The sequence below is a fragment of the Ovis aries genome, chromosome 3, assembly GCF_016772045.2.
Source record: "Ovis aries strain OAR_USU_Benz2616 breed Rambouillet chromosome 3, ARS-UI_Ramb_v3.0, whole genome shotgun sequence".
NCBI lineage: Eukaryota > Metazoa > Chordata > Mammalia > Artiodactyla > Bovidae > Ovis > Ovis aries.
Window position 1 is genome coordinate 188,066,807 of NC_056056.1, and position 24,478 is coordinate 188,091,284.

A 24,478-nucleotide genomic window follows, 5' to 3' on the forward strand; every position below is an offset into this window, starting at 1 on the left:
TACTATATTTATAATTTTTAAGATTCTATTAATATATGTAAGTGACATCATATATTTGTCTTTCTCTGTCTGACTTACTTCACTTAGTAGGATAATCTCTAGGTCTACTCATGTTGCTGCAAATGGCATTAACTCAAGTTATAGAGCCAGAGAATCAAATAGTTTTAATGATTTAGCAAGATGAAAAGAGGGAAACAAAGATACTCATTTGAAATTAATAAAAAGGTCTTAACAACATAAAATATTACTTACAAAACTACAGTGTTGACAGACACAATATATTCCAGTTCTTTGGTCCAAGGATTTGTGAAACTAAACCACTGGCTTTTTAAAGTTACGAAAGACCCATCTTTCGCTCTGAATTTGTATGAATCTGTAAATATTTTCTCTTTACTCTGTAGAACTTAACAAGAAAAGATAATAATCAGCATAACAGTTTACCACTGTATAAGTCAGTCCTCTAAGGATTAACTCAAGGTCCAGATTTCACAGGAATGAAAAATTAAGAGTTGAAACTATAATTAAAAAGTACTAAAAGGCAACCCCACTCAAGGCATACCTGCTTTGTGCTTGTCAGTCAAATTACTATGGTCATCCTGATGAAAATATTCATAACAAGAAGTTCCCAAGAGTTCCTGAGGCAGATATCCTAAAATTGCTGTTGCCCTAGTTTTAAAATTAAAAGTAAAGTTCAGAATTGGTGAATGTATCCCCTTCTGGAGGATTGTTTCTCCATACATCATCAGGACAGTGGAAAAGTGGACCAGGAGATGAGTAACCCTTAGCTTCACTGGGCTCCCTTTGGCTGCCCTTGACCCAGATTAGAGCTGCAAAGCAGAATGGACACCCAGGCACCAGGCTGTTCCAGAGGCCACTGACCTAATCCACAGTATGCTATTCTCACCCTGTGCCAATAAAACTGTGGCCATAGGCCGTGCACGGTTTCTGCACCACTGGCTAAGAGATATTTTAAGTTTGCAATTTGGTTACAGATGTATCCATATCCTTATTTCATTTAAGCTTTATTTCCTATTCTAAAGCTTAAAAAAAAAAAAAATCCGGCTGTGCTACTAAGCCACATCTTTAGTAGCCTTAAATATCCCATTGAACTCTAGTCAGTATGGCAAATAAATGTTTACCTTTGATCAACATAGACAAATTTTCCATTAACTGCAAAACGGGTAATAAATTCAGCTGGTTTCACTTTAATCTCGCTACTGTTCTGTGGGACAATATGTGGACGTAGTCTTCCAATGGCAACAAGGCAGGTGAAATCACTCCTGTCTTTCTTATTGTCCCTTTCTTCTTCCATTCCAGCAATATTTGGAGGCCAGCTTCTCAAGTAACCAGTGCAGTGGATAGTACAGAATTTTCTGTGATCTAATTCAACAGTTTAAAAAAAAGAGTATTTGTCAACTATGTCACAATAAAACTAAAAAAAGATTAAAAATTGAAAAGCATTTCAATCATTATGAATAAATTCACATTACACTGACATTTATATTAGTTCTAATTCTGCTATGAAATAGCCTTTATGCTAAATATGAAAAGGGACTAGGTTGGCATTAAAAAGAAAGCATCGATCATGTTTACTTAACAACTTAATTCCTAATGGGTTACTTTTCTCAAGAACTAAATTATATGTCCTACATCAAAAGGATTGTTTTAATTTCAGTTTAAACAGATCCATAGCTATTTCATTATTTCCAAGTTAATTTTTTAAATTGCAGTAATTTATATGTTAAAAACTGTTAAACTTCATACCCTCCTTGTTCTTTGCTACAGAAGTATTATTTTCAGATTATTTAAATTTTGGTATATTATAATTTATATTCATAAATTTAAAGGACACATGAATATATTCTTAAATTTCTTATGTTAGCATTTATAATGGCCAATAGATACATGGTATAATATAGAAACATTTCAGAGAACATTCAGAGAATGTTCATAAAATAAAATAAAATAAAATGTTCATATCATAAAATATATAAAAATAAAACAACTAAATTTAAAAAAAAACTTTAGCAATTAAGTCATAAGAAAACACTCATCAAACAGATTCAACCAGGAAAATTAAAAATTGGAAATAATCCATATGTGCAAATATCAGGAAATGCTTAAGAAAACAATAACAGTATAAAAGATAGGCAGTATACAGATTATGGCAATCCATAAAAAATTAACTTAGAGGTAAAAAAAAGGGGAGGAAAAAAAACAGTTGTTTGTGATAAGATTTAGGAAAGACCAGAATAGTCGTTGTAAGTTGGCACTTTTTGCTCAGGCTGTTATTACAAATCTTTAAAAAAATTTTTTGATGGATGATGATATGGGCTGTGTTATTGGCTGCGAGGGCTGCGAGGGCCGGCCGGCGCACTGAGCGCAGCCGGCTGCGAGGGCCGGCCTGTGCACAGGGCCGAGAGGAGCTACCCCACGTCCGAGGTCAGGGGCAGCAGCCTGGAGTGCCAGGGTGCTACGGCGCAGGAACGGCCAAGAGGAGCTACCCCACGTCCGAGGTCAGTGGCCTAGAGGAGCTATCCCACATTGAAGGTCAGAAACGGCAGTGGTAAGGAGATACCCCTTGGCAAAGGTAAGGAGCAGGGCCTGTGCTTTGCTGGAGCAGGGGTGAAGAGATACCCCACGCCCAAGGTAAGAGAAACCCAAGTAAGATGGTAGGTGTTGCAAGAGGGCATCAGAGGGGAGACACACTGAAACCATACTCACAGAAAACTAGTCAATCTAGTCACACTAGGACCACAGCCTTGTCTAACTCAATGAAACGAAGCTATGCCTGTGGGGCAACCCAAGACGGGCGGGTCATGGTGGAGAGGTCTGACAGAATGTGGTCCACTGGAGAAGGGAATGGCAAGCCACTTCAGTATTCTTGCCTTGAGAACCCCATGAACAGCATGAAAAGGCAAAATGATAGGATACCAAAGAGGAACTCCTCAGGTCAGTAGGTGCCCAATATGCTACTGGAGATCAGTGGAGAAGTAACTCCAGAAAGAATGAAGGGATGGAGCCAAAACAAAAACAATACCCAGTTGTGCATGTGACTGGTGATAGAAGCAAGATCCGATGCTGTAGAGAGCAGTATTGCATAGGAACCTGAAATGTCAGGTCCATGAATCAAGGCAAATTGGAAGTGGTCAAACAAGAGATGGCAAGGGTGAATGTAGACATTCTAGGAATCAGCGAACTAAAATGGACTGGAATGGGTGAATTTAACTCAGATGACCATTATATCTACTACTGTCGGCAGGAATCTCCAGAAGAAATGGAGTAGCCATCATGGTCAACAAGAGAGTCCAAAATGCAGTACTTGGATGCAATCTAAAAAACGACAGAATGATCTCTGTTCGTCTCCAAGGCATACCATTCAATATCACAGTTATCCAAGTCTATGCCCCAACCAGTAATGCTGAAGAAGCTGAAGTTGAATGGTTTTATGAAGACCTACAGGACCTTTTAGAACTAACACCCAAAAAAGATGTCCTTTTCATTCTAGGGGACTGGAATGCAAAAGTAGGAAGTCAAGAAACACCTGGAGTAACAGGCAAATCTGGCCTTGGAATGCAGAATGAAGCAGGCAAAGACTAATAGAGTTTTGCCGAGGAAATGCACTGGTCATAGCAAACACCCTCTTCCAACAACACAAGAGAAGACTCTACACATGGACATCACCAGATGGTCAACACCGAAATCAGATTGATTATATTCTTTGCAGCCAAAGATGGAGAAGCTGTATACAGTCAGCAAAAACAAGACCATGAGCTGACTGTGGCTCAGATCATGAACTCCTTATTACCAAATTCAGACTTAAATGGAAGAAAGTAGGGAAAACCGCTAGACCATTCAGGTATGACCTAAATCAAATCCCTTATGATTATACAGTGGAAGTGACAAATAGATTTAAGGGCCTAGATCTGATAGATAGAGTGCCTGATGAACTATGGAATGAGGTTCGTGACACTGTACAGGAGACAGGGGTCAAGACCATCCCCATGGAAAAGAAATGCAAAAAAGCAAAATGGCTGTCTGGGGAGGCCTTACAAATAGCTGTGAAAAGAAGAGAGGCAAACAGCAAAGGAGAAAAGGAAAGATATCAGCATCTGAATGCAGAGTTCCAAAAGAATAGCAAGGAGAAATAAGAAAGCCTTCTTCAGTGATCAATGCAAAGAAATAGAGGAGAACAACAGAATGGGAAAGACTAGAGATCTCTTCAAGAAAATCAGATACCAAGGGAACATTTCATGCAAAGATGGGCTCGATAAAGGACAGAAATGGTATAGACATAACAGAAACAGAAGATATTAAGAAGAGATTGCAAGAATACATGGAAGAACTGTACAAAAAGATCTTCAAGACCCAGATAATCATGATGATGTGATCACCCATCTAGAGCCAGACATCCTGGAATATGAAGTCAAGGGGCCTTAGAAAGCATCACTATGAACAAAGCTAGTGGAGGTGATGGAATTCCAGTTGAGCTATTTCAAATCCTGAAAGATGATGCTGTGAAAGTGCTCCACTCAATATGCCAGCAAATTTGGAAAACTCAGCAGTGGCCACAGGACTGGAAAAGGTCAGTTTTCATTCCAATCCCAAAGAAAGGCAACACCAAAGAATGCTCAAACTACCACACAATTGCACTCATCTCACATGCTAGTAAAGTAATGCTCAAAATTCTCCAAGCCAGGCTTCAGCAATACATGAACTGTGAACTTCCTGATGTTCAAGCTGGTTTGAGAAAAGGCAGAGGAACCAGAGATCAAATTGCCAACATTTCCTGGATCATGGAAAAAGCAAGAGAGTTCCAGAAAAACATCTATTTCTGCTTTATTGACTATGCCAAAGCCTTTGACTGTGTGGATCACAATAAACTGTGGAAAATTCTGAAAGAGATGGGAATACCAGACCATCTAACCTGCCTCTTGAGAAATCTGTATGCAGGTCAAGAAGCAACAGTTAGAATTGGACATGGAACAACAGACTGATTCCAAATAGGAAAAGGTGTACGTCAAGGCTGTATATTGTCACCCTGCTTATTTAACTTCTATGCAGAGTACATCATGAGAAATGCTGGATTGGAAGAAGCACAAGCTGGAATCAAGATTGCTGGGAGAAATATCAAGAACCTCAGATATGCAGATGACACCACCCTTATGGCACAAAGCGAAGAGGAGCTAAAAAGCCCTCTTGATGAGAGTGAAAGAGGAGAGTGAAAAAGTTTGTTTAAAGATCAACATTCAGAAAACAAAGTTCATGGCATCCAGTCCCATCACTTCATGGGAAATAGATGGGAAAACAGTGGAAACAGTGTCAGACTTTATTTTTTTGGGCTCCAAAATCACCGCAGATGGTGACTGCAGCCATGAAATTAAAAGACGCTTACTCCTTGGAAGGAAAGTTATGACCAACCTAGATAGCATATTCAAAAGCAGGGACACTACTTTGCCGACTAAGGTCCGTCTATTCAAGGCTATGGTTTTTCCTGTGGTCATGTATGGATGTGAGAGTTGGACTGTGAAGAAGGCTGAGCGCCGAAGAACTGATGCTTTTGAACTGTGGTGTTGGAGAAGACTCTTGAGAGTCCCTTGGACTGCAAGGAGATCCAACCAGTCCATTCTGAAGGAGATCAACCCTGGGATTTCTTTGGAGGGAATGATGCTAAAGCTGAAACTCCAGTACTTTGGCCACCTCATGCGAAGAGTTGACTCATTGGAAAAGACTCTGATGCTGGGAGGGATTGGGGGCAGGAGAAGAAGGGAATGACAGAGGATGAGATGGCTTGATGGCATCATGGACTCAATGGACGTGAGTCTGAGTGAATTCCGGGAGATGGTAATGAACAGGGAGGCCTGGCGTGCTGCAATTCATGGGGTCACAAAGAGTCGGACATGACTGATCGACTGAACTGAACTGAACTGAACTGATTAAGAGAGCAACTAATAGTAATAGGATGGCATCACCAACTCAATGGACATGAGTTTGAGTGAACTCCAGGAGTTGGTGATGGACAGGGAGGCCTGGCGTGCTGTGATTCATAGGGTTGCAAAGAGTCGGACACGACTGAGCAACTGAACTGAACTGAATAGTAATAGCAAAGGTGTAAAGAACAGTTTACGTGCCATGCTGTAAGTTCTTGGTATAATTCATTTAATCTTCTTAATTAAAAGATGCTTGCTCCTTGGAAGAAAACCTATGACAGCCTAGACGGCATATTAAAAAGCAGAGACATCACTTTGCAGACAAACGTCCATTTAGCCAAAGCTATGGTTTTTTAGTAGTCATGTACTGGTATGAGAGTTGGACCATAAAGAAGGCTGAGCACCAAAGAACTGATGCTTTCAAACTGTGGTGCTGAAGACTCTAGGGAGTCCCATGAACAGCAAGGAGATCAAACCAGTCAATCCTAAAGAAAATCAACCTTGAATATTCACTGGAAGGACTAATACTGAAGCTGAAGTTCCAATACTTTGGCTACCTGATATGAAGAGCCAACTCATTGAAAAAGACGCTGATGCTGGGAAAGGCTGAGGGCAGGAAGAGAAGGGGGTGACAGAGGATGAGATGGTTGCCTGGCGTCATTGACTCAATGGACATGAGTCTGATCAAACTCTGAGAGATAGTGAAGGACAGGGAAGCCTGGAGTGTCTCAGTCCATAGGCTCGCAAAGAGTTGGACTTGACTGAGTGACTGAACAACAAAAACAATAGTTCTGTGAGAGGTTCTAATACCATCTCCACCATCTTAGGGAACTGAGAGTTACTGCCAAGGTTACAGCAGGGGAGGGTGGAGCTTGGGGTTTACCTCCAGACAGGCTGCCTCCCAAACTCCCTCTCTGAACCACTGTTCTGGTGCTATTTGATGGAAGTGAGTGCTGTCACAGCAGGTATTCAAACAGGAGCCTGAGTGATGGAGAGGGAGGGCTATATAAAGGTGTTCCAAGAGGGAACAGCCAGTGCAAACAGAGTCAAGAGTGAGCAGTCAGAAGTGGCTGGGGCACCCTCTGTCATGGGGGAGTGTCTGGAGAATAAAGCAGGGAACAGACAGTTTAGCCCTTGTAAGCCCTATACAGTGTTAGTTAGGTGCTCACTCATGTCAGACTCTTTGTGATTCTATGGTCTGAAGCTCTCCAAGTTCCTCTGTCCATGGAATTCTCCAGGCAAGAACACTAGAGTGGGTAGCCTCCTTCTTCAGGGGATCTTCCTGACCCAGGGATGGAACCCAGGTCTCCTGCATTGCAGGCAGAGTATTTCCCATCTGAGCCAAAGGACCTTGTATTCAACACTTAACAGACATCAACACTCTCCATGACCCACAGATGTCTTAAATTACAAGTTGTTATCTCTTTCAGCCCTGCTGCTGCTGCTGCTAAGTCACTTCAGTCGTGTCCGACTCTGTGCAGCCCCATAGATGGCAGCCCAACAGGCTCTGCCGTCCCTGGGATTCTCCAGGCAAGAACACTGGAGTGGGTTGCCATTTCCTTCTCCAACTTTCAACCCTAAACCAAGTCTTAATCACTTCTTCCCTATCCTGATTTATGGCACCACAATCAACCCAGATAGTTAAATAAAAAATCTGGGCTCCTCCCTTTACCTCACCCAATATCAAGACACCTTAAAGGAATTAAAAATTAGCATAAATACAGTTTTCATTTATACTAACAAAACTGGATCACAGTCAAAAATAAAAAGGCTGGGGCTTCCCCAGCAGTTCACTGGTGAAGACTCTACCTTCCAATGCTGGGAGCACAGGTTTGATCCCTGGTCAGGAAACTAAGATCCCACGTGCCGTGCAGTGCAGCCAAGAATTTGAAAAATAAAATAAAAAGTAAAAAGGCTTATGCCTGTGACAAAATGGGTGGACCCTGAGTGTATTATGCTGAGTCAGATGGAGAAAGACAAACACCATATAATTTCACTCATATTTGGAATATGGAAACAAAAAATAAATGTACAAACCAAACCAACCAAAAACAAACACATAGATAAAGAGAACAGAGCAGTAGTTACCAGAGGGCAAGGGGAGGAGGGGAGGACAAACTTAGTAAAGGCAAATCAATTGTATGGTGAAGGATGAAACTAAATCTTAGTGGTGAGCACACTGTAATGTATACGGAGCTAGAAATACAAAGCTGTACACATGAAGCTTACATACTGTTATAAACCAAAGTTACCTCAATACAAAAAAAAAAAAAAAACTTAAAAAAAAGCTTATAGGGACTTCCCTGGTGGTCCAGTGGGTAAGATTTAGTGCTCCCAATCCTGGAGGCCTGGGTCCAATTCCTGGTCAGGGAACTAGATCCCACAAGCTGGAAGCAACTAACCCCTGGTGCAGCCAAATAAATAAATAAATATGAAAAAGGAAAAGGCTTATACACTGACTTAAGCATTGCTGATTTCTTGCAAATTTACAAGAGATACTAACTAAAAATATTCTGTGTACATGTGCACTAAGTCGTGTCTGACTCTTTGTGACCCCATGAAATTGGGCCTGCCAGGTTTGTCTGTCCATGGGATTTTCCAGGCAAGAATACTGGATTGGGTTGCCATTTCCTATTCCAGGCTCAACTGAAAATACAGACTGGAAAGTTTTATATTAATGTATGGAATCTCATCCTACAGAACGTAGCCTTTGACTTCAGTTCTCTTAACAGGGTTACCAACAATATCTAACTTACCCTGTTCCTCATTTCCCACCTTGAACATTCATTCAGCTGGCAAATTTCTAGTAGGGATTGTGTAATTTCATCTACTGATGGAATCTGATCCATTTGATCAATTATCTAAAGTTTTTAAAAATCCCATTAAAAAACACTTTTATCCCCCAAATTCTTTACTTTTACCGAAATATTGGGATCATGGGCCTCAATCCTTACCAAACTAATTATTTACATTACCTCCACAAGGTAGATTCATATGCAACCTACTCCATGATTAAAAAAAAAATCCAAGCACTGATATAACCCACAGGACAGCCTTTCAAAATCCTTTCAAAAGGACTCAATCCTTTATGAATGTTTTCTTCCACAAGTTGCAGACTGGGTCTCTCAACTTGATATCTTGCTGGCTTAGTTTGAATTCTCACAGAAGGTGATCCTGAGACAAGGATTCAAGTGCAAGAATTATGTTTGGGAGGTGCTCCTAGGGAGCTCCGTCAAGGAAGTAAGACAGGGAAGACAAAGAAACTAATAATAGATCCATTTTCCAACAGGTTGCCACTTTGAGAAAACTGAAGTTTAATCTGTTGGGGCATTCTGCGAGAAAGTTCAGTTCAGTCGCTCAGTCGTGTCTGACTCTTTGAGACCCCATGAAGCATGCCAGGCTTCCCTGTCTATCACTAACTCCCAGAGTCCACCCAAACCCCTGTCCATCAAGCCGGTGATGACATCCAACCATCTCCATCCTCTGTCGTCACCTTCTCCTCCTGCCCTCAATCTTTCCCAGCATCAGGGTCTTTTCAAATGAGTCAGCTCTTCGCATCAGGTGGCCAAAGTATTGGAGTTTCATCTTCAACATCAGTCCTTCCAATGAACACCCAGGACTGATCTCCTTTAGGATGGACAGGATGGATCTCCTTGTAGTCCAAGGGACTCTCAAGAGTCTTCTCCAACACCACAGTTCAAAAGCATCAGTCCTTCAGTGCTCACCTTTCTTCACAGTCCAACTCTCACATCCATACATGACCACTGGAAAAACCATAGTCTTGACTAGATGGACCTTAGTCAGCAAAGTAATGTCTCTGCTTTTTAATATGCTGTCTAGGTTGGTCATAACTTTTCTTCCAAGGAGTAAGCGTCTTTTAATTTCATGGCTACAATCACCATCTGCAGTAATTTTAGAACCAAAAAATATAAAGTCTGACAGTTTCTACTGTTTCCCCATCTATTTGCCATGAAGTGATGGGACCGGATGCCATGATCTTCATTTTCTAAATGTTGAGCTTTAGGCCAACTTTTTCACTCTCCACTTTCACTTTCATCAAGAGGCTTTTTAGTTCCTGTTCACTTTCTGCCATAAGGGTGGTGTCATCTGCATATCTGAGGTGATTGATATTTCTTCAGGCAATCTTGATTCCAGCTTGTGTTTCTTCCAGTCCAGTGTTTCTCATGATGTACTCTGCACAGAAGTTAAATAAGCAGGGTGACAATATAAAGCCTTGATGCACTCCTTTTCCTATTTGGAACCAGTCTGTTGTTCCATGTCCAGTTCCAACTGTTGCTTCCTGACCTGCATACAGATTTCTCAAGAGGCAGATCAGGTGGTCTGGTATTCCCATCTCTTTCAGAATTTTCCACAGTTTATTGTGATCCACACAGAAGCATCTTTTAATTCCATGGCTGCAGTCACCATCTGGGAGAAAAATGGAGAACAAAAACCTCGGAGTTATGTGGCCTAAAGTGCCTCAAGGAATAGGAGAGTAAGAATATTGAGAGTTAACTTAGGCAGGTTGATAAGGAGTCCAAGCCTAAGGCCTCTTCAAGCAGGATGTAAACATTCTTTTTTACATTCTTTTGCCTTAGACAAGATTTTGTTCATAGGCAGCAATCTCTCTTGTTCAAGGACTTTTTTTTGAGTTTTGGATGTATGTTATGGGAGAAGGTCTGGGTAAAAACTTCCATAGCCTTGAGCTCTGGGTTAACCTGTTCCTTCTGGCTAATCTCATGTTGATGTCATTCCAGGATATATGTAATGGCAAAGGGTCTGGGCAAAATTCTCACAGCCTTGAGGTATTTTTTTATCTATTCTCAGCAGCTACTTGAGAAGTATATAAGGTCCCACTTAAATTAGTGAGGCAGGTACTCTCCTACCCCTTTCTGATGTCTATCAGATGTCAGAAGGTTTTTGTTTTTTTTTTTTTTGTCACTTTCACTTTAAATAAAATCGACACAAAGCTCTGAGTGACTGAGACTGTCTAAGTGAAATCTCTTTCAGAGACCATGAATCCGGTGGCACCCTTAACTGTTCATCACTAAGATATCAGTATTTATATATCAGCTGCCCTCAGTCAGTGGAGAGGGGATGCTCCCAGGCAGCACTGCCCCACCAGGAGTGGAAGCCCGCCTGTTGCTGATACAAGCAGAACTGTCTCTAAGGACCAGAGAAAGAGGTCAAGTAGAGAGTCACGAGTGCTGGACAGTGGAAGCCAAGTGGCATGAGAGGATGGTGTGGGGTTCTGATAACTGCCACACTTGCAGAAGAAGCCAATGGATTGCTGACATTCTTACCAAGATAAATTTAAGGAATATCTAAGCTATTTGGTAACAATCATTCATCCCTAGCAGCCTTTGATTTCACAAGTGGAGGTGCATGAGTAATCTTATCCTTGTCTTAAAAGCTTTTTCAAAGTTTGAAGGCATGGCATTCATGTTACAATTAGGGTCAAAATAAGGTTTTTAATGCCAATCATGTTTTTTAAAAAGACTTTTTATTGTGGAAAATCTCAAATATCCACAAAATTAGAGAGAACAGTCACTTGAGTGACTCATGGCCAATCTTGCCTTTCCATAAACCTTAAATTCATTTTCAATTAGCCTAAAAAGGGCTGCTTTCCAGTCTCTCTTCTTTTAAATTTAAATATAATGAAGGCAAAAACTCATCGAAAATATAATGAGATAAAAAATAAGTGATTGCCAGAGGTAGTTTGGAAGAGATAGATAGACAGAGAGAATTTTTAGGGCAGTGAAAATACTCTGTATGGTATTACAACGATGACCAAGATTGAACCCTAAGGTAAAGTAATGGGCTTCAGGTGACTATGATGTGTCAACGTATATATATATATACATATGCCATATATACAACAGCATTCTGGGTGGAAGATTCAGTTGATAGTGGAGGAAGCTATACATGTGTGGGGATGAGGGATATATGCGAAACCTCTGTACCTCTCTATTGTGTTGTAAGCCTCAACCTGCTCTACAAAAATAATTTTAAACAATAATTTAAAAATTTAACTGTAACTGATATGTCATGGTAAAAGGGAAGAAAAACACCTTTGCTAACTATAGGCTTTTCTCATTAACAGGGAGTGGTCTTAAAACAGAGTGAATTCCATTGGCTAATTATTATTGGAAAAAACAATTTAGTAGCAACTCTACACAAAATTGAAGGCAAAAGGAGAAGAGGGAGGCAGAGAATGAGATGGTTAGATAGTTATCACCAACTCATTGGGTGTGAATTTGAGCAAACTCCAGGAGATGGTGAAGAACAGGGAAGCCTGGAGTGCTGCAGTCCACGGGGTCACAAAGAGTCAGACGTGACTTCAAGACTGGACAACAACTATGTGAAATCTAATCGTTTCACTTGGCAGACATTTCCTTTGGTTAAAGTAGAATACAAAAGTGTCTCACGAGTGGGACACCATCCGTGCGGCCAGTCGGGGTTACATTCTGCAGTTACCTCCTCCTGACCCAGGCAACTGTCTGTACACCTATCTACCTAGTGAAGTGAAGTGAAGTCACTCAGTCGTGTCCGACTCTTTGCGACCCCATAGACTGCAGCCTGCCAGGCTCCTCTGTCCATGGGATTTTCCAGGCAATAGTACTGGAGTGGATTGCCATTTCCTTCTCCAGGGGATCTCCCCAACCCAGGGCTCGAACCCAGGTCTCCCGCATTGTAGACAGAGGCTTTACTGTCTGAGCCACCAGTCTCCCCAACTTTCAACTCTTCTACCTGTGAGGCAGGGCCTCGCCATCAGAATAAGACATATGCTTTGTCACCTTAGTCGTCAGTCATGTCTAACTCATTGTGACCCCCATGGATTATAGCCTGCCAGGCTCCTCAGTCCATGGAATTTTCCAGGCAAGATACTACTGGGTTGCCCCTTCTCCAGTAGATTTTCCCAACCCAGGTATCGAACCTGGGTCTCCAGCAATGCAGGCAGATTCTTTATCATCTGAGCCACCAGGGAAGCCCTGAGGGAGAGCCCATCTAATGGTTAACACACCCTCACTGTTCCTGAGGCCAAACAGGGCTCATGCCTTTGGCGCAGAGCTCTGGAGTGTTAAGTGAAATACTTGGTCAGGCACTTGAGCAGATTAAAAAGTCCTTTTTGAAAAGGTGTTTGACTCTGACTGCAGGCCTCTGTGTGGCCTAGCCTGGCAGGGGAACGAACGTCCGTGTGTGGGCAGCGAAACATTCCTAGAACAGGAGCCAGGCCCCTGGCTGTGTGTCTGCTGCAGAAATCGTCTAGAATGGACCTCTTTCATTAACAACCTTTGGCATCTAGGAAGCTACTCCAGTTGGTAGCATGGCACAGTGGAAAGAACACAGATTTTAAGGCCGGATTCCTGATTCTGCCCCCTTCTGTGTGACTTCCAACAAAGTTACAGAATCTTTTCAGGCTTCAGGTTTTCTTATTTGCAAGACTGGGATGGTTTGCAAATGAAAGTAGGTTACATATGCAAAGTGTTTGGCATACAGATTTTAAATAATTACTGATTCTCTTCTTGCTCTTTGATTTTCCTTCTCCTCTTTCTGAGCCACAAATAACAGCTTGCATTTTTTGAGTGCTGTCTAGGAACCAAACACTGCCTTAGCCACATGTAATCCTTACCTCACTCCCATGTGGTGCTACTATCCTAGCCATTCTATCAGTCTGCTTGGGCTGCCATATAAAATATCACAGACTGAGTGGCTGAAACAATGGACATTAATTTTCTCACAGTTCTGGGGGCTAGAGGCCCTGGATCAAAGTGTTGGAAAGTTTCGTTTCTCCCAAGGCCTCCCTCTGGCTTGTAGATGGCCTACTGTTTCCTCATGTAGCCCCCTCTGTGTACCCCTGGTGTCTCCTCTTATGATGACACCAGCCACATCGGATTAGGCCCCCACTCTTATGACCCTAATGGCAGAAAGCGAAGAGGAACTTAAGAGCCTCTTGATGAAAGTGAAAGGAGAGTGGAAAAGCTGGCCTAAAACTCAATATTCAGAAAACGAAGATCATGGCATCCAGTCCCATCACTTCATGGCAAATAGAGGGGGAAAAAGTAGAAACAGCAGCAGATTTTATTTTCTTGGGCTCCAAAATCACTGTGGACAGTGACTGCAGTCATGAAATTAAAAGATGCTTGCTCCTTGGAAGGAAAGCTATGACAGACCTGCTGCTGCTGCTGCTGCTGCTAAGTCACTTCAGTCATGTCTGACTCTGTGTGACCCCATAGACGAGGCCCACCAGGCTCCCCCGTCCCTGGGGTTCTCCAAGCAAGAACACTGGAGTGGGTTGCCATTTCCTTCTCCAATGTATGAAAGTGAAAAGTAAAAGTGAAGTCGCTCAGTCATGTCCGACTCTTAGCGACCCCACGGATTGCAGCCCACCAGGCTCCTCCATCCATGGGATTTTCCAGGCAAGAGTACTGGAGTGGGGTGCCATTGCCTTCTCCGATGACAGACCTAGACAGCATATTAAAAAACAGAGACATCACTTTGCAGACAAAGGTCCATACAGTCAAGTCTATAGTTTTCCCAGGAGTCATGTATGGATGTGAGAGTTGGACCATGAAGAAGGCTGAGTGCCTGAGTTGATGCTTTTGAACTGTGGTGCTGGAGAAGACTTTTGAGAGTCCCTTGGACAGCAAGGAGATCAAACCAGTCAATCCTAAAGGAGATCAACTCTGAATATAAATTGGAAGGATTGATACTGAAGCTGAAGCTCCAATCCTTTGGCCACCTGATAGGAAGGGCTGATTCATTGGAAAAGACCCTGATGCTGGGAAAGAATGAGGGTAGCAGGAGAAGATGGTTGGATAGTATCACCGACTCAATGGATGTGAGTTTGAGCAAACTCCAGGAGATAGTGAAGGACAGGGAAGCCTGGGATGTTACAGTCCAGGGAATCAGAAACAACTGAGCGACTGAATAGCTTATGATCTCTGCTGCTGCTGCTGCTAAGGCACTTCAGTCATGTCTGACTCTGTGTGACCCCACAGACGGCAGCCCGTCAGGCTCCTCTGTCCCTGGGATGCTCCAGGCAAGAATACTAGAGTGGATTGCCATTTCCTTCCCCAGGGGCTCTTCCAGATCTAGGGATCCAACCCTCATCTCCTGCATTGGCAGGTGGATTCTTTACTCCTCAGGTACTAGGGTAGCCCTATTGTCAATGACTAACTGTATATATTCAGTCATGTGCTGTCCTAGAATTTGACAAAAACTGAAATGAAAATTCAAGGTGAAAGATAGGACAAGCCTAGACAAGGTAGAGTCCTACCACCGATTTGTGACTTGTAGTTCCATTTTTCAAGATAAACTGTAATATGCCAATTTACTAAACATACATTTATTTTCAGCAAAGCCCAGATTCCTTTGGTTCCCACTGCAGAGCCTTTTCAGAAATACTTAGGAGAATTACCATAGAGAAAATGATCCAAGTTGTTTGCTGTCTTGCTCAGCTGGGCCCCCCATAATAAGCACTACAGGCTGAGTGGCTTAACAGAAATTTAACTCCTCACAGTTCTGGAACCTGGAGTTCTGATATCAGGATGGCAGCATAGTTGACTTCTGGCTTGCAGACAGCTATCATCTCACTGTATGCTCACAGACTACAGATCTTCTGGGTTCCCCTCTTAGAAGGGTGCTAAATATAGCATGAGGGCCCCACCCTCAAGACTTCATCTAAATCTAATTATGTCTCAAAGGTCCTACCTCAATAATACCACATCAGGCTTCAGCATATGAATTTCAGGGACACAATTCAGCCCACGTGTGCATGTGTGCTAGGTCGCTTCAGTTATGTCTGACTCTTGGCTACCCTATGGCCTGTAGCCCACCGTGCTCTGTTGCCCATGGGATTCTCCAGGCAAGAAGATAGGAGTAGGTTACCATTTCCTACTCCAGAGGATCTTCCTGACCCAGAGACTGAAACCACATCTCCTGCATTACTGGCGAATTCTTTACTGCTGAGCCACCTGGGAAGCCCAGAGAATCTCATACTTAGAGTTTAAAGCAATGGTTCTCAAAAAGAAGAGACAGGTTGAAAATCAACCTTGTGGAGTTGCAAGGTTTAGAAGCAAAGAGTAAACTGCTGGCCAGGGGGTGAGATCCGGTTTTACAGAAGTTAAATGGCTATACTGGGCACTAGCCATGCACCATGACAAAGAGATGACTGAAATATTTATTAGTACTGAATAAGTACATGTGGAGAATCTGCTTTTCCCAGAAGGAGAGATAAACTAATTTGGCAATCCTTAAAAGACTTACAAATCTTGACAGTGTTAGCCTCTACTCAAGTTACGACTTGCATCAAACATCAGAGATTTCAGCTGTGTTGAGGTGGCTGAATGGGCTGCCATGCTTTCTCTCATATGGATTGCTGTGTAGATTAGGTGATTCATTTCCAACTGGATCTACTCAACGTGGAATTGATTCACCAGAGCCATAATTATTGGATAAATGAATGCCTTTGACCTCAGTATTTGCCTTGACCATACAGTTCAGTTCAGTCACTCAGTTGTGTGACTCTTTGCAACCCCATAGACTGCAGCATGCCAGGCTTCCCTGTCCATCACGAACTCCCGGAGTTTACCCAAACTCATGTCCATTGAGTCAGTGATGCCATCCAACCATCTCATCCTCTATCGCCCCCTTCTCCCACCTTCAATCTTTCCCAGCATCAGGGTCTTTTCCAGTGAGTCAGTTCTTTGCATCACGTGGCCAAAGTATTGGAGTTTCAGCTTCAACATCAGTCCTTCCAATGAACATTCAGGACTGATTTCCTTTAGGATGGACTTATTGGATCTCTTTGCAGTCCAAAGGACTTTTAAGAGTCTTCTCTAACACCACAGTTCAAAAGCATCAATTCTTCAGTGCTCAGCTTTCTTTAAAGTCCAACACTCAGATCCATACCTGAATACTGGAAAAACCATAGCCTACCTTGACCATACAACTTATTTTTTAATATAGAAAATATTAGGACATTAATTTTATATCCATGCATCAAATCACTTGATATTTCACTCTCCGACATAAATCACAGCAGGATCCTCTATGACCTACCTCCCAGAATACTGGAAATAAAAGCAAAAATAAACAAATGGGACCTAATTAAAATTAAAAGCTTCTGCACAACAAAGGAAACTATAAGCAGGGTGAAAAGACAGCCTTTGGATGGGAGAAAATAACAGCAAATGAAGCAACTGACAAACAACTAATCTCAAAAATATACAAGCAACTCCTGCAGCTCAATTCCAGAAAAATAAACGACCCAATCAAAAAATGGGCCAAAGAACTAAATAGACATTTCTCCAAAGAAGACATACAGATAGCTAACAAACACATGAAAAGATGCTCAAGATCACTCATTATCAGAGAAATGCAAATCAAAACCACAATGAGGTACCATTTCATGCCAGTCAGAATGGTTGCTATCCAAAAGTCTACAAGCAATAAATGCTGGAGAGGGTGTGGAGAAAAGGGAACTCTCTTACACTGTTGGTGGGAATGCAAACTAGTAGAGCCACTATGGAGAACAGTGTGGAGATTCCTTAAAAAATTGCAAATAGAACTGCCTTATGACCCAGCAATCCCACTGCTGGGCATACACACTGAAGAAACCAGAATTGAAAGAGACACATGTACCCCAATGTTCATCGCAGCACTGTTTATAATAGCCAGGACGTGGAAGCAACCTAGATGTCCATCAGCAGACGAATGGATAAGAAAGCCGTGGTACATATACACAATGGAGTATTACTCAGCCATTAAAAAGAATACATTTGAATCAGTTCTAATGAGGTGGATGAAACTGGAGCCGATTATACAGAGTGAAGTAAGCCAGAAAGAAAAACACCAATACGGTATACTAACACATATATATGGAATTTAGAAAGATGGTAATGATAACCCTGTATGCGAGACAGCAAAAGAGACACAGATGTATAGAACAGTCTTTTGGACTCTGTGGGAGAGGGAGAGGGTGGGATGATTTGGGAGGATGGCATTGAAACATGTATAATATCATATAAGAAATGAATCGCCAGTCCAGGTTCAATGCAGGATGCAGAATGCTTGGGGCTGGTGTGCTGGGATGACCCAGAGGGATGGCGGGGGGAGGGAGGTGTGTGATGGGTTCAGAATTGGGAACACATGTACACCATGTTGGATTCATGTTGATGTATGGCAAAACCAATACAATATTGTAAAATAAATAATAATAATAAAGTTTAAAAAATACTTTATAATATGTGAAAAAAAATTTTTAAAGCAGTTATATAAACAACAAAATTAGAGTAATCTCTCAAAAAAAAAAAAAAGATGATACCTTTCTTCTTTGAGTTGGGTAAGTATTCGTGCTCTTCTTTGACAGAGATTTTGCAGCTCTTGATTCGACAGAAAAAAGATCGTCTTGAGCCAGAATACACATGACTCTTACTTGTGTGGAAATTACTGTGAACTTGCAAAGCAGCTTTCATAGTGCAAGGAGGCAAGAGAATAGGAAGAAAATGTTTTCAAATAATTTCAAAATGTATTTCCTCATGTGTTCTGGTCATCTATGGTTATTGACATCATTGTACAGTAAACCCCAAAGTGAAACACACCAAGAAATATAATCATTTGCAATTTATCTTTATATTTTTTCCCAGGGGGGCAGATAGTAAAGATAACTTCAATGAAATAAAAATTACATGAAAAAACTTAACTAAAATAGTATCAGTGGCATAAAACATCATTATTTTATATAATAAACAATTATTACGCAATAAGCAGTTTCAGAGAAAAGAAGTATTTCTGGAAAAGACACAGAATATGTATACTTCCCAAGAACAATTATACAAGGTGTTTCACATTGAGAAGACCTAACACATTTGAGAAAGAGAATAGTTATCCCTTCGCAAAGAACTAAATAATAAAAAAACTCCGGCAACTTTTTTTATCCCAAATGGCACTTTCCAATAAAGATTTTGTTAGCATATGAAAGCTAGAGAATATGAAGTAATCACATTTTCCCAAAAACATCTTCATATATTTACTTTGATACATGCATTCTCTACACAGTGATATTTTAAAAACTGAGGTTGATGATTACAAAGTTATTAAATAATTCTCCCCTTGATAAAACTATAATTAGCTAGCTTTTCAAAAAACTCTATTGCTATACTTTTAAGTAAAAATTATATTTCCATAAAATGATAAGAAGGCTGAAATGAGTACTTACCTTTGGCATCTCTTAGCTTCTCTCTGGGTGAAATATCAGAGGAAGAAAGTTGTTCCTTTACTTTGGAAACATCTTTTGGATGTAAGAAGTCAAATAAGCTTTGTCCAATCAAACTAGCCTATTTATAAGGCAGAAGTTCATTTAAAATCAGTGTCATGTTATTGCTATGTTTCCTCAAACAAACAAATGATACTGTTTCTTTGGTTAAAGTGGCTTTTTCTTAAGCTTGGATATATCAACTACACTGGGTGAAGTTACCTTAGTGTTAAAAGCAGAGTAAAACTTGTAGACAAAAAAAAGGTACATACACACAGACCCAAAATCGGATACACATAAATCACATACACACACCTAATAACTAACATTTTATTTAAACTTAATCATTGGTAAAAGTGGTAAAGAAAAAAAGAGTGGGCTTCCTGGGTAACTCAGTTGGTAAAGAATCCACCTGCAATGCAGGAGACCCCAGTTTGATTTCTGGGTCAGGAAGATCTGCTGGAGAAGGGATAGGCTACCCACTCCAGTATTCTTGTAGCTCCTTGTAGCTCAGCTGGTAAAGAATCCACCTGCAATGAGGGAGACCTGGATTTGATCCCTGGGTTGGGAAGATTCCCTGGAAAAGGGAAAGGCTACCCACTCCAGTATTCTGGCCTGGAGAATTCCATGGACTGTATAGGCCATGGGGTCGCAATGAGTTAGACACTTTTCACTTTCACTTTCATTGGTAAAAGTAAAAATATTATATTACAGAATAATATAAAAGACACAGAATACCTATGATCTCATGATGTGACTCAGAAATTTACCATACTGTCTTAAAAAAATTACCATACTATTGGTAAACCAAACCCGACTTGGTACACCTCCTGCTTGGCATTTCACTTCTCCCCACATGCAGAGCATTCCTTGGCCCATGACTTTGTTTGCATGGTCTCATCACCTGGAAATCACTACCTCTTCTCTATAAATTCAGTTCCCTGGCCAAGCTAGCTAATTGCCTTTTACTCCCTAACTTCCAAGATTCCCTCTCCAAACCTGAAATGCCTTCCTCCTCATCTCTGCTCTAAACTGGCAGACACTCTACTTCACATGTGAAGCCCACAGTGATCACTCGCTTCTGAATTTATTACCCAAGTAGACATTCCTACGGAAGGTAGAACAATTGGACCAGCTGGTCCAAGTGGCCTGGAGTGCTTGGCAGTTAGATCATATAGTTCAGTCACTCAGTCATGTCCCACTCTTTGCGACTCCAGAGACTGCAGTACACCAGGCCTCCCTGTCCATCACCAACTCCTGGAGCTTGCTCAAACTCATGTGCATTGAGTGGTGATGCCATCCAACCACCTCATCCTCTGTTGTCCCCTTCTCCTCCTGCCTTCACTCTTTCCCAGCATCAGGTCTTTTCCAATGAGTCAGTTCTTCGCATCAGGTGGCCAAAGTATTGGAGTTTCAGCTTCCGCATCAGTCCTTCCAGTGAATATTCAGGACTGATTTCCTTTAGGATGGACTGGTTGGATCTCCTTGTAATCAAGAGTCTTCTCCAACATCACAGCTCAAAAACATCAATTATTCAGTGCTCAGCTTTCTTTATAGTCCAACTCTTACACCCACACATGACTACTGGAAAAACAACAGTCTGATGTATAAATCAGATTGCTAGTTTTTTTTCTTTTTTTTAAGGCAGTTAGATAGCTCTACTTAAAAAAAAAAAAAGCTAGCAATCTGATTTATACTTCAGTCTATTGTGTGATTGGCTAATATATAAGTCTATGCCCAGAACTCTGCTTCAGAGCAAATTAGCTTTTTTTAAAATTGACGTATAGTTGATTTACAATGTTGTATCAATCTCTGCTATACAGACAGATCAGATTTCTGAAGCTGAAAAGCTGAGGACAAGACCCTGTACCACGGGGATCCCAAAGTCCTCCCAAGCAGTCAGTGAGTCTCATGGTCTCTGAAATGCAAAGTTAGTGTCCAGTGGGACTAGACTCTATGCCACTAATTTGGAACTTAAGAGCTACCTTCAATCGTCAAGTATCTTGGTGTGTACCTATGTGAGTGATGGTCTCTATTTCTAATTAGAAAATATAATAATCAAATCAGCTGCATGATTCCTTCGGTCGTCACTCCTTTTGTATGTAGGCTCATACAATCTCTTTCTTTTATTTAACTCATTATCTATGAATGCCTTCCATCTCTCCATATTTTCAAGTTTTGGGGAGAAGCTAGGCTGAGATTGATGAGAGTTATTTATGATCAAAGCTGTTATCTTTACATATATTACATATTATAATATATACATATTATATTATTGTATTTCTGTTTTAAAGGAGACCACAAGTACTAGTTTATTCTCTCTGTTGGTTTCAATCCTATACTTTTTGAGTAACTAGTTTAAATTAAATGGTGTTCAAAAATGAGGAGACAAATCAATCACAGTGCTGGTTAAATAAAGGATGTATTTCAGAATTTGTTGCCAGAGCCTACAGCCAAAGCTGTTTTGCAATGCACATAGCTTGATAAATATTAATGCTCTCTCTTGGAGGAAACAGGCAAGGGTGACTAATATTTTTCCAACACTCAAATATGATATCTTACTTAATGGGTTTATATCCTGAAAAACAGGTATAATCCATTTTTTACATAGGAAGAAGCTGAGGTTTAAGAAAATGAAATAACTTGCTAAAGGAAATAAACACTCCTGTCAGTAACAAAAATTCATACTTTTTCCACATATCTTCTCATTTCTCTTGAAATTCTAACTCAGCAGAACCCAATCCCACAACCCAGGGGGAAGAAAGAGTTCAGAAGCTTCAATATATGTGTTATTTTTTTAAAAATAAACATAGTAAGAAATATGCTCAGTTTTGGATACCTGATCATAATTAAGTATCTTGGAGACCGATTTAGAAACGAAGAGAATTTTTCCTCTTTCACATCCAACCACAAATAGGAAGCCTTCTGCAGTCTAGGATTTAAAAATATAATACAAGGTGAATATTTTAAAAGATCTTGAGGCAAACGTGGTTCACTGATTTATGTAGTTATAGACATTAGGTTTATTTTGCTCTTCTTGATGTATTAACCTACCCACAGTTTAAATTCTAACGAGCATTGTAAACAATTCAAAACCAAGTTAATTTGATTGTTAATGGGTAGAGTTTCCTTTGAAGGTGATGATAACGTTCTAAAATTGCATTGTGGGAGTTTCTTGATGGCCCAGTGGCTAAGAGTCCATGCTTCCAATGCAGAGGGCCCAGGTTCGATCCCTAGTCTGGGAACCAGATCCCACATGCCACAAGTAAGACTTTTCATGCCTCACCTAAAGATTACATGTACATAGCTAAGACCCAGTACAGCCAAATAAATAAATATTTAAATTTTTTCTTTAAAAATGATAAAAGTTACACTTTGATTATGATTACATAACTGTGAATATACTAAAAACCATATGGTATGTGAATTATCTCAAAAAAAGGAGTTAAACAAATAATGAAAGGTTTTCTGTCTCTCTCATACATATACATTCAGATTCTGAGAAAATTACTGTAGCAATAAAACTAAAGAGTGGTCGTAAGAGCTAGTAAAGTTAATTTTAAGAAATTTCTCATTATATAAAAAGATTGGTAACATCAAATTGAACTCCAGTCGAAACTAATGTTTTTCATCTGGAATGCAATATTAAATCGAAATATTTCATAATATAAAAATTACCTGTGTCAAGTTCTATACTCATATAGAAACTGTACACATATCAAAACACATCCATAACAGTTGCCTGTGGATGTGTTGAAACGGAAGGACTGTGCAGACCGGGATAAAGGAAGCATCAGCGATACTATATTTGAATTCAGCTGTTCAGATAAAAAAGGGGCTCTTAAAAAAATTCAAGGACAAATGTATATAAAATCTTTCTGTTTAGTCATACTAAGGCATAAAGCCTAGTAGTAACAGTACAAGATCAAGAAACATACTGCCTCCTGGGGGCAGAATAAGCCAATGACATGGTCATATTTTCCACATCAAATAAACCTCTAGACCAGTGGATCTGGTGCATTTGAAGAGATGACGACAGAAACAGCAAAGCACTGACTAACAATTCATTCAGTAAGCAGTGGCTGGCTCTGCAGAGGACAGGATCCTGAAGGAATTGAGTACAAGATAGATGGCTTTGAAGGAGGGGGTAATAGAGGGGCACAGAGCTTACAGTGTGGAAGGTGAGCATGTCAGGAAGCATAAGGAGCTTAGCGTTAAAGACTAGCTATGCTCTCTGCTTTGGAATATGCCCATCCTCTGCCTCTACATTCATTAGCTCAAACTAATAAGACATGGGCTTCCCTGGTGCCTCAGATGGTAAAGAATCAGCCTGCAATGGGGGAGATCTGGGTTCCATCCCTACATTGGGAAGATCCCCTGGGGGAGGGAATGGCAACCCACTCCAGTATTCTTGCCTGGAGAACTTGGACAGAGGAACCTAGCAGGCTATGGTCCAGAGGGTTGCAAAGAGTCGGATACAATGGACACAGTTACTTGTTTAACTTAAATTTTTATCTTAAAGGAAATTTGACATAATATGTATTCCTGTACATTTACAACAGGAAGTGAACTGAAGAAAATCTTCTTCCCATTCAGACAAAAATGAAAGGACAATACAACTTAGACAAGCATATCTCTTTACTTACCTTAAGAATTAAGTGTCTGAGCTCATTATCGTGAATGAATGAAGGTCTGTAATTATTTCCTGGGTAAGAACTTGTCATACCTAAAAATAAAGAAGTCATATAGTTAACTGAAAATCAAGTAGAGATGGAAATATAGTAAATGCTCAGTGAATATTAGCAATTCTGGGGCTGCTATTGGTGATGACAAGGATGATGGTATTTCCTTTTCTAGCATACTCTAAGATCTCTTCTATAATCTCTTTCTTGTTACTAGATTGCAATTTCCTGCTTTCAGATAAGTTCTTAGAGCTACTTATTCCTTTATACACAAATGTACGGACAGTAAATCTATATATTGAAAAGAGATAAAAATGCAATTATTATCTATAATATTATAATAACACACAACAATATTCAAGACTCTGGTTATTTTATAATCTCTTAGCTTCCTAAAACTGATCATATGGTGATCCAGTGGTTAAGGGAATCTGCCTTGCAATGCAGGAGATGTGGGTTCAATTCCTGGTTGGGGAACTAAGATCCCATATGCCTTGGTGCAACTAAGCCCACTTATGTGCTGCAGCTACTGAAGCCTGAATGCTCTGGAGTCTATGTGCCACAACTAGAGAGTCCAAGCACAATACTGAAAGAGTGTACAAAGATCC

The 24,478-nt window shown here is 40.6% G+C and overlaps 1 protein-coding gene across 3 annotated transcripts in view; it reads right to left on the reverse strand.

Moving 5' to 3' along the window:
- BMAL2 (basic helix-loop-helix ARNT like 2) overlaps positions 1–24,478 on the reverse strand; it is a 107,317-nt gene that overhangs the window by 25,648 nt on the left and 57,191 nt on the right. For all 3 annotated transcript variants that reach the window (XM_042247364.2, XM_042247363.2, XM_042247365.2), the window contains 7 exons: positions 23,835–23,914; positions 22,028–22,120; positions 19,153–19,270; positions 18,259–18,402; positions 1,140–1,380; positions 560–666; positions 253–403 (listed from right to left, as the gene is read on the reverse strand). In XM_042247364.2, coding sequence (XP_042103298.1) covers positions 253–403; positions 560–666; positions 1,140–1,380; positions 18,259–18,402; positions 19,153–19,270; positions 22,028–22,120; positions 23,835–23,914 — 934 coding nt within the window. The remainder of the gene's footprint in view (positions 1–252; positions 404–559; positions 667–1,139; positions 1,381–18,258; positions 18,403–19,152; positions 19,271–22,027; positions 22,121–23,834; positions 23,915–24,478) is intronic.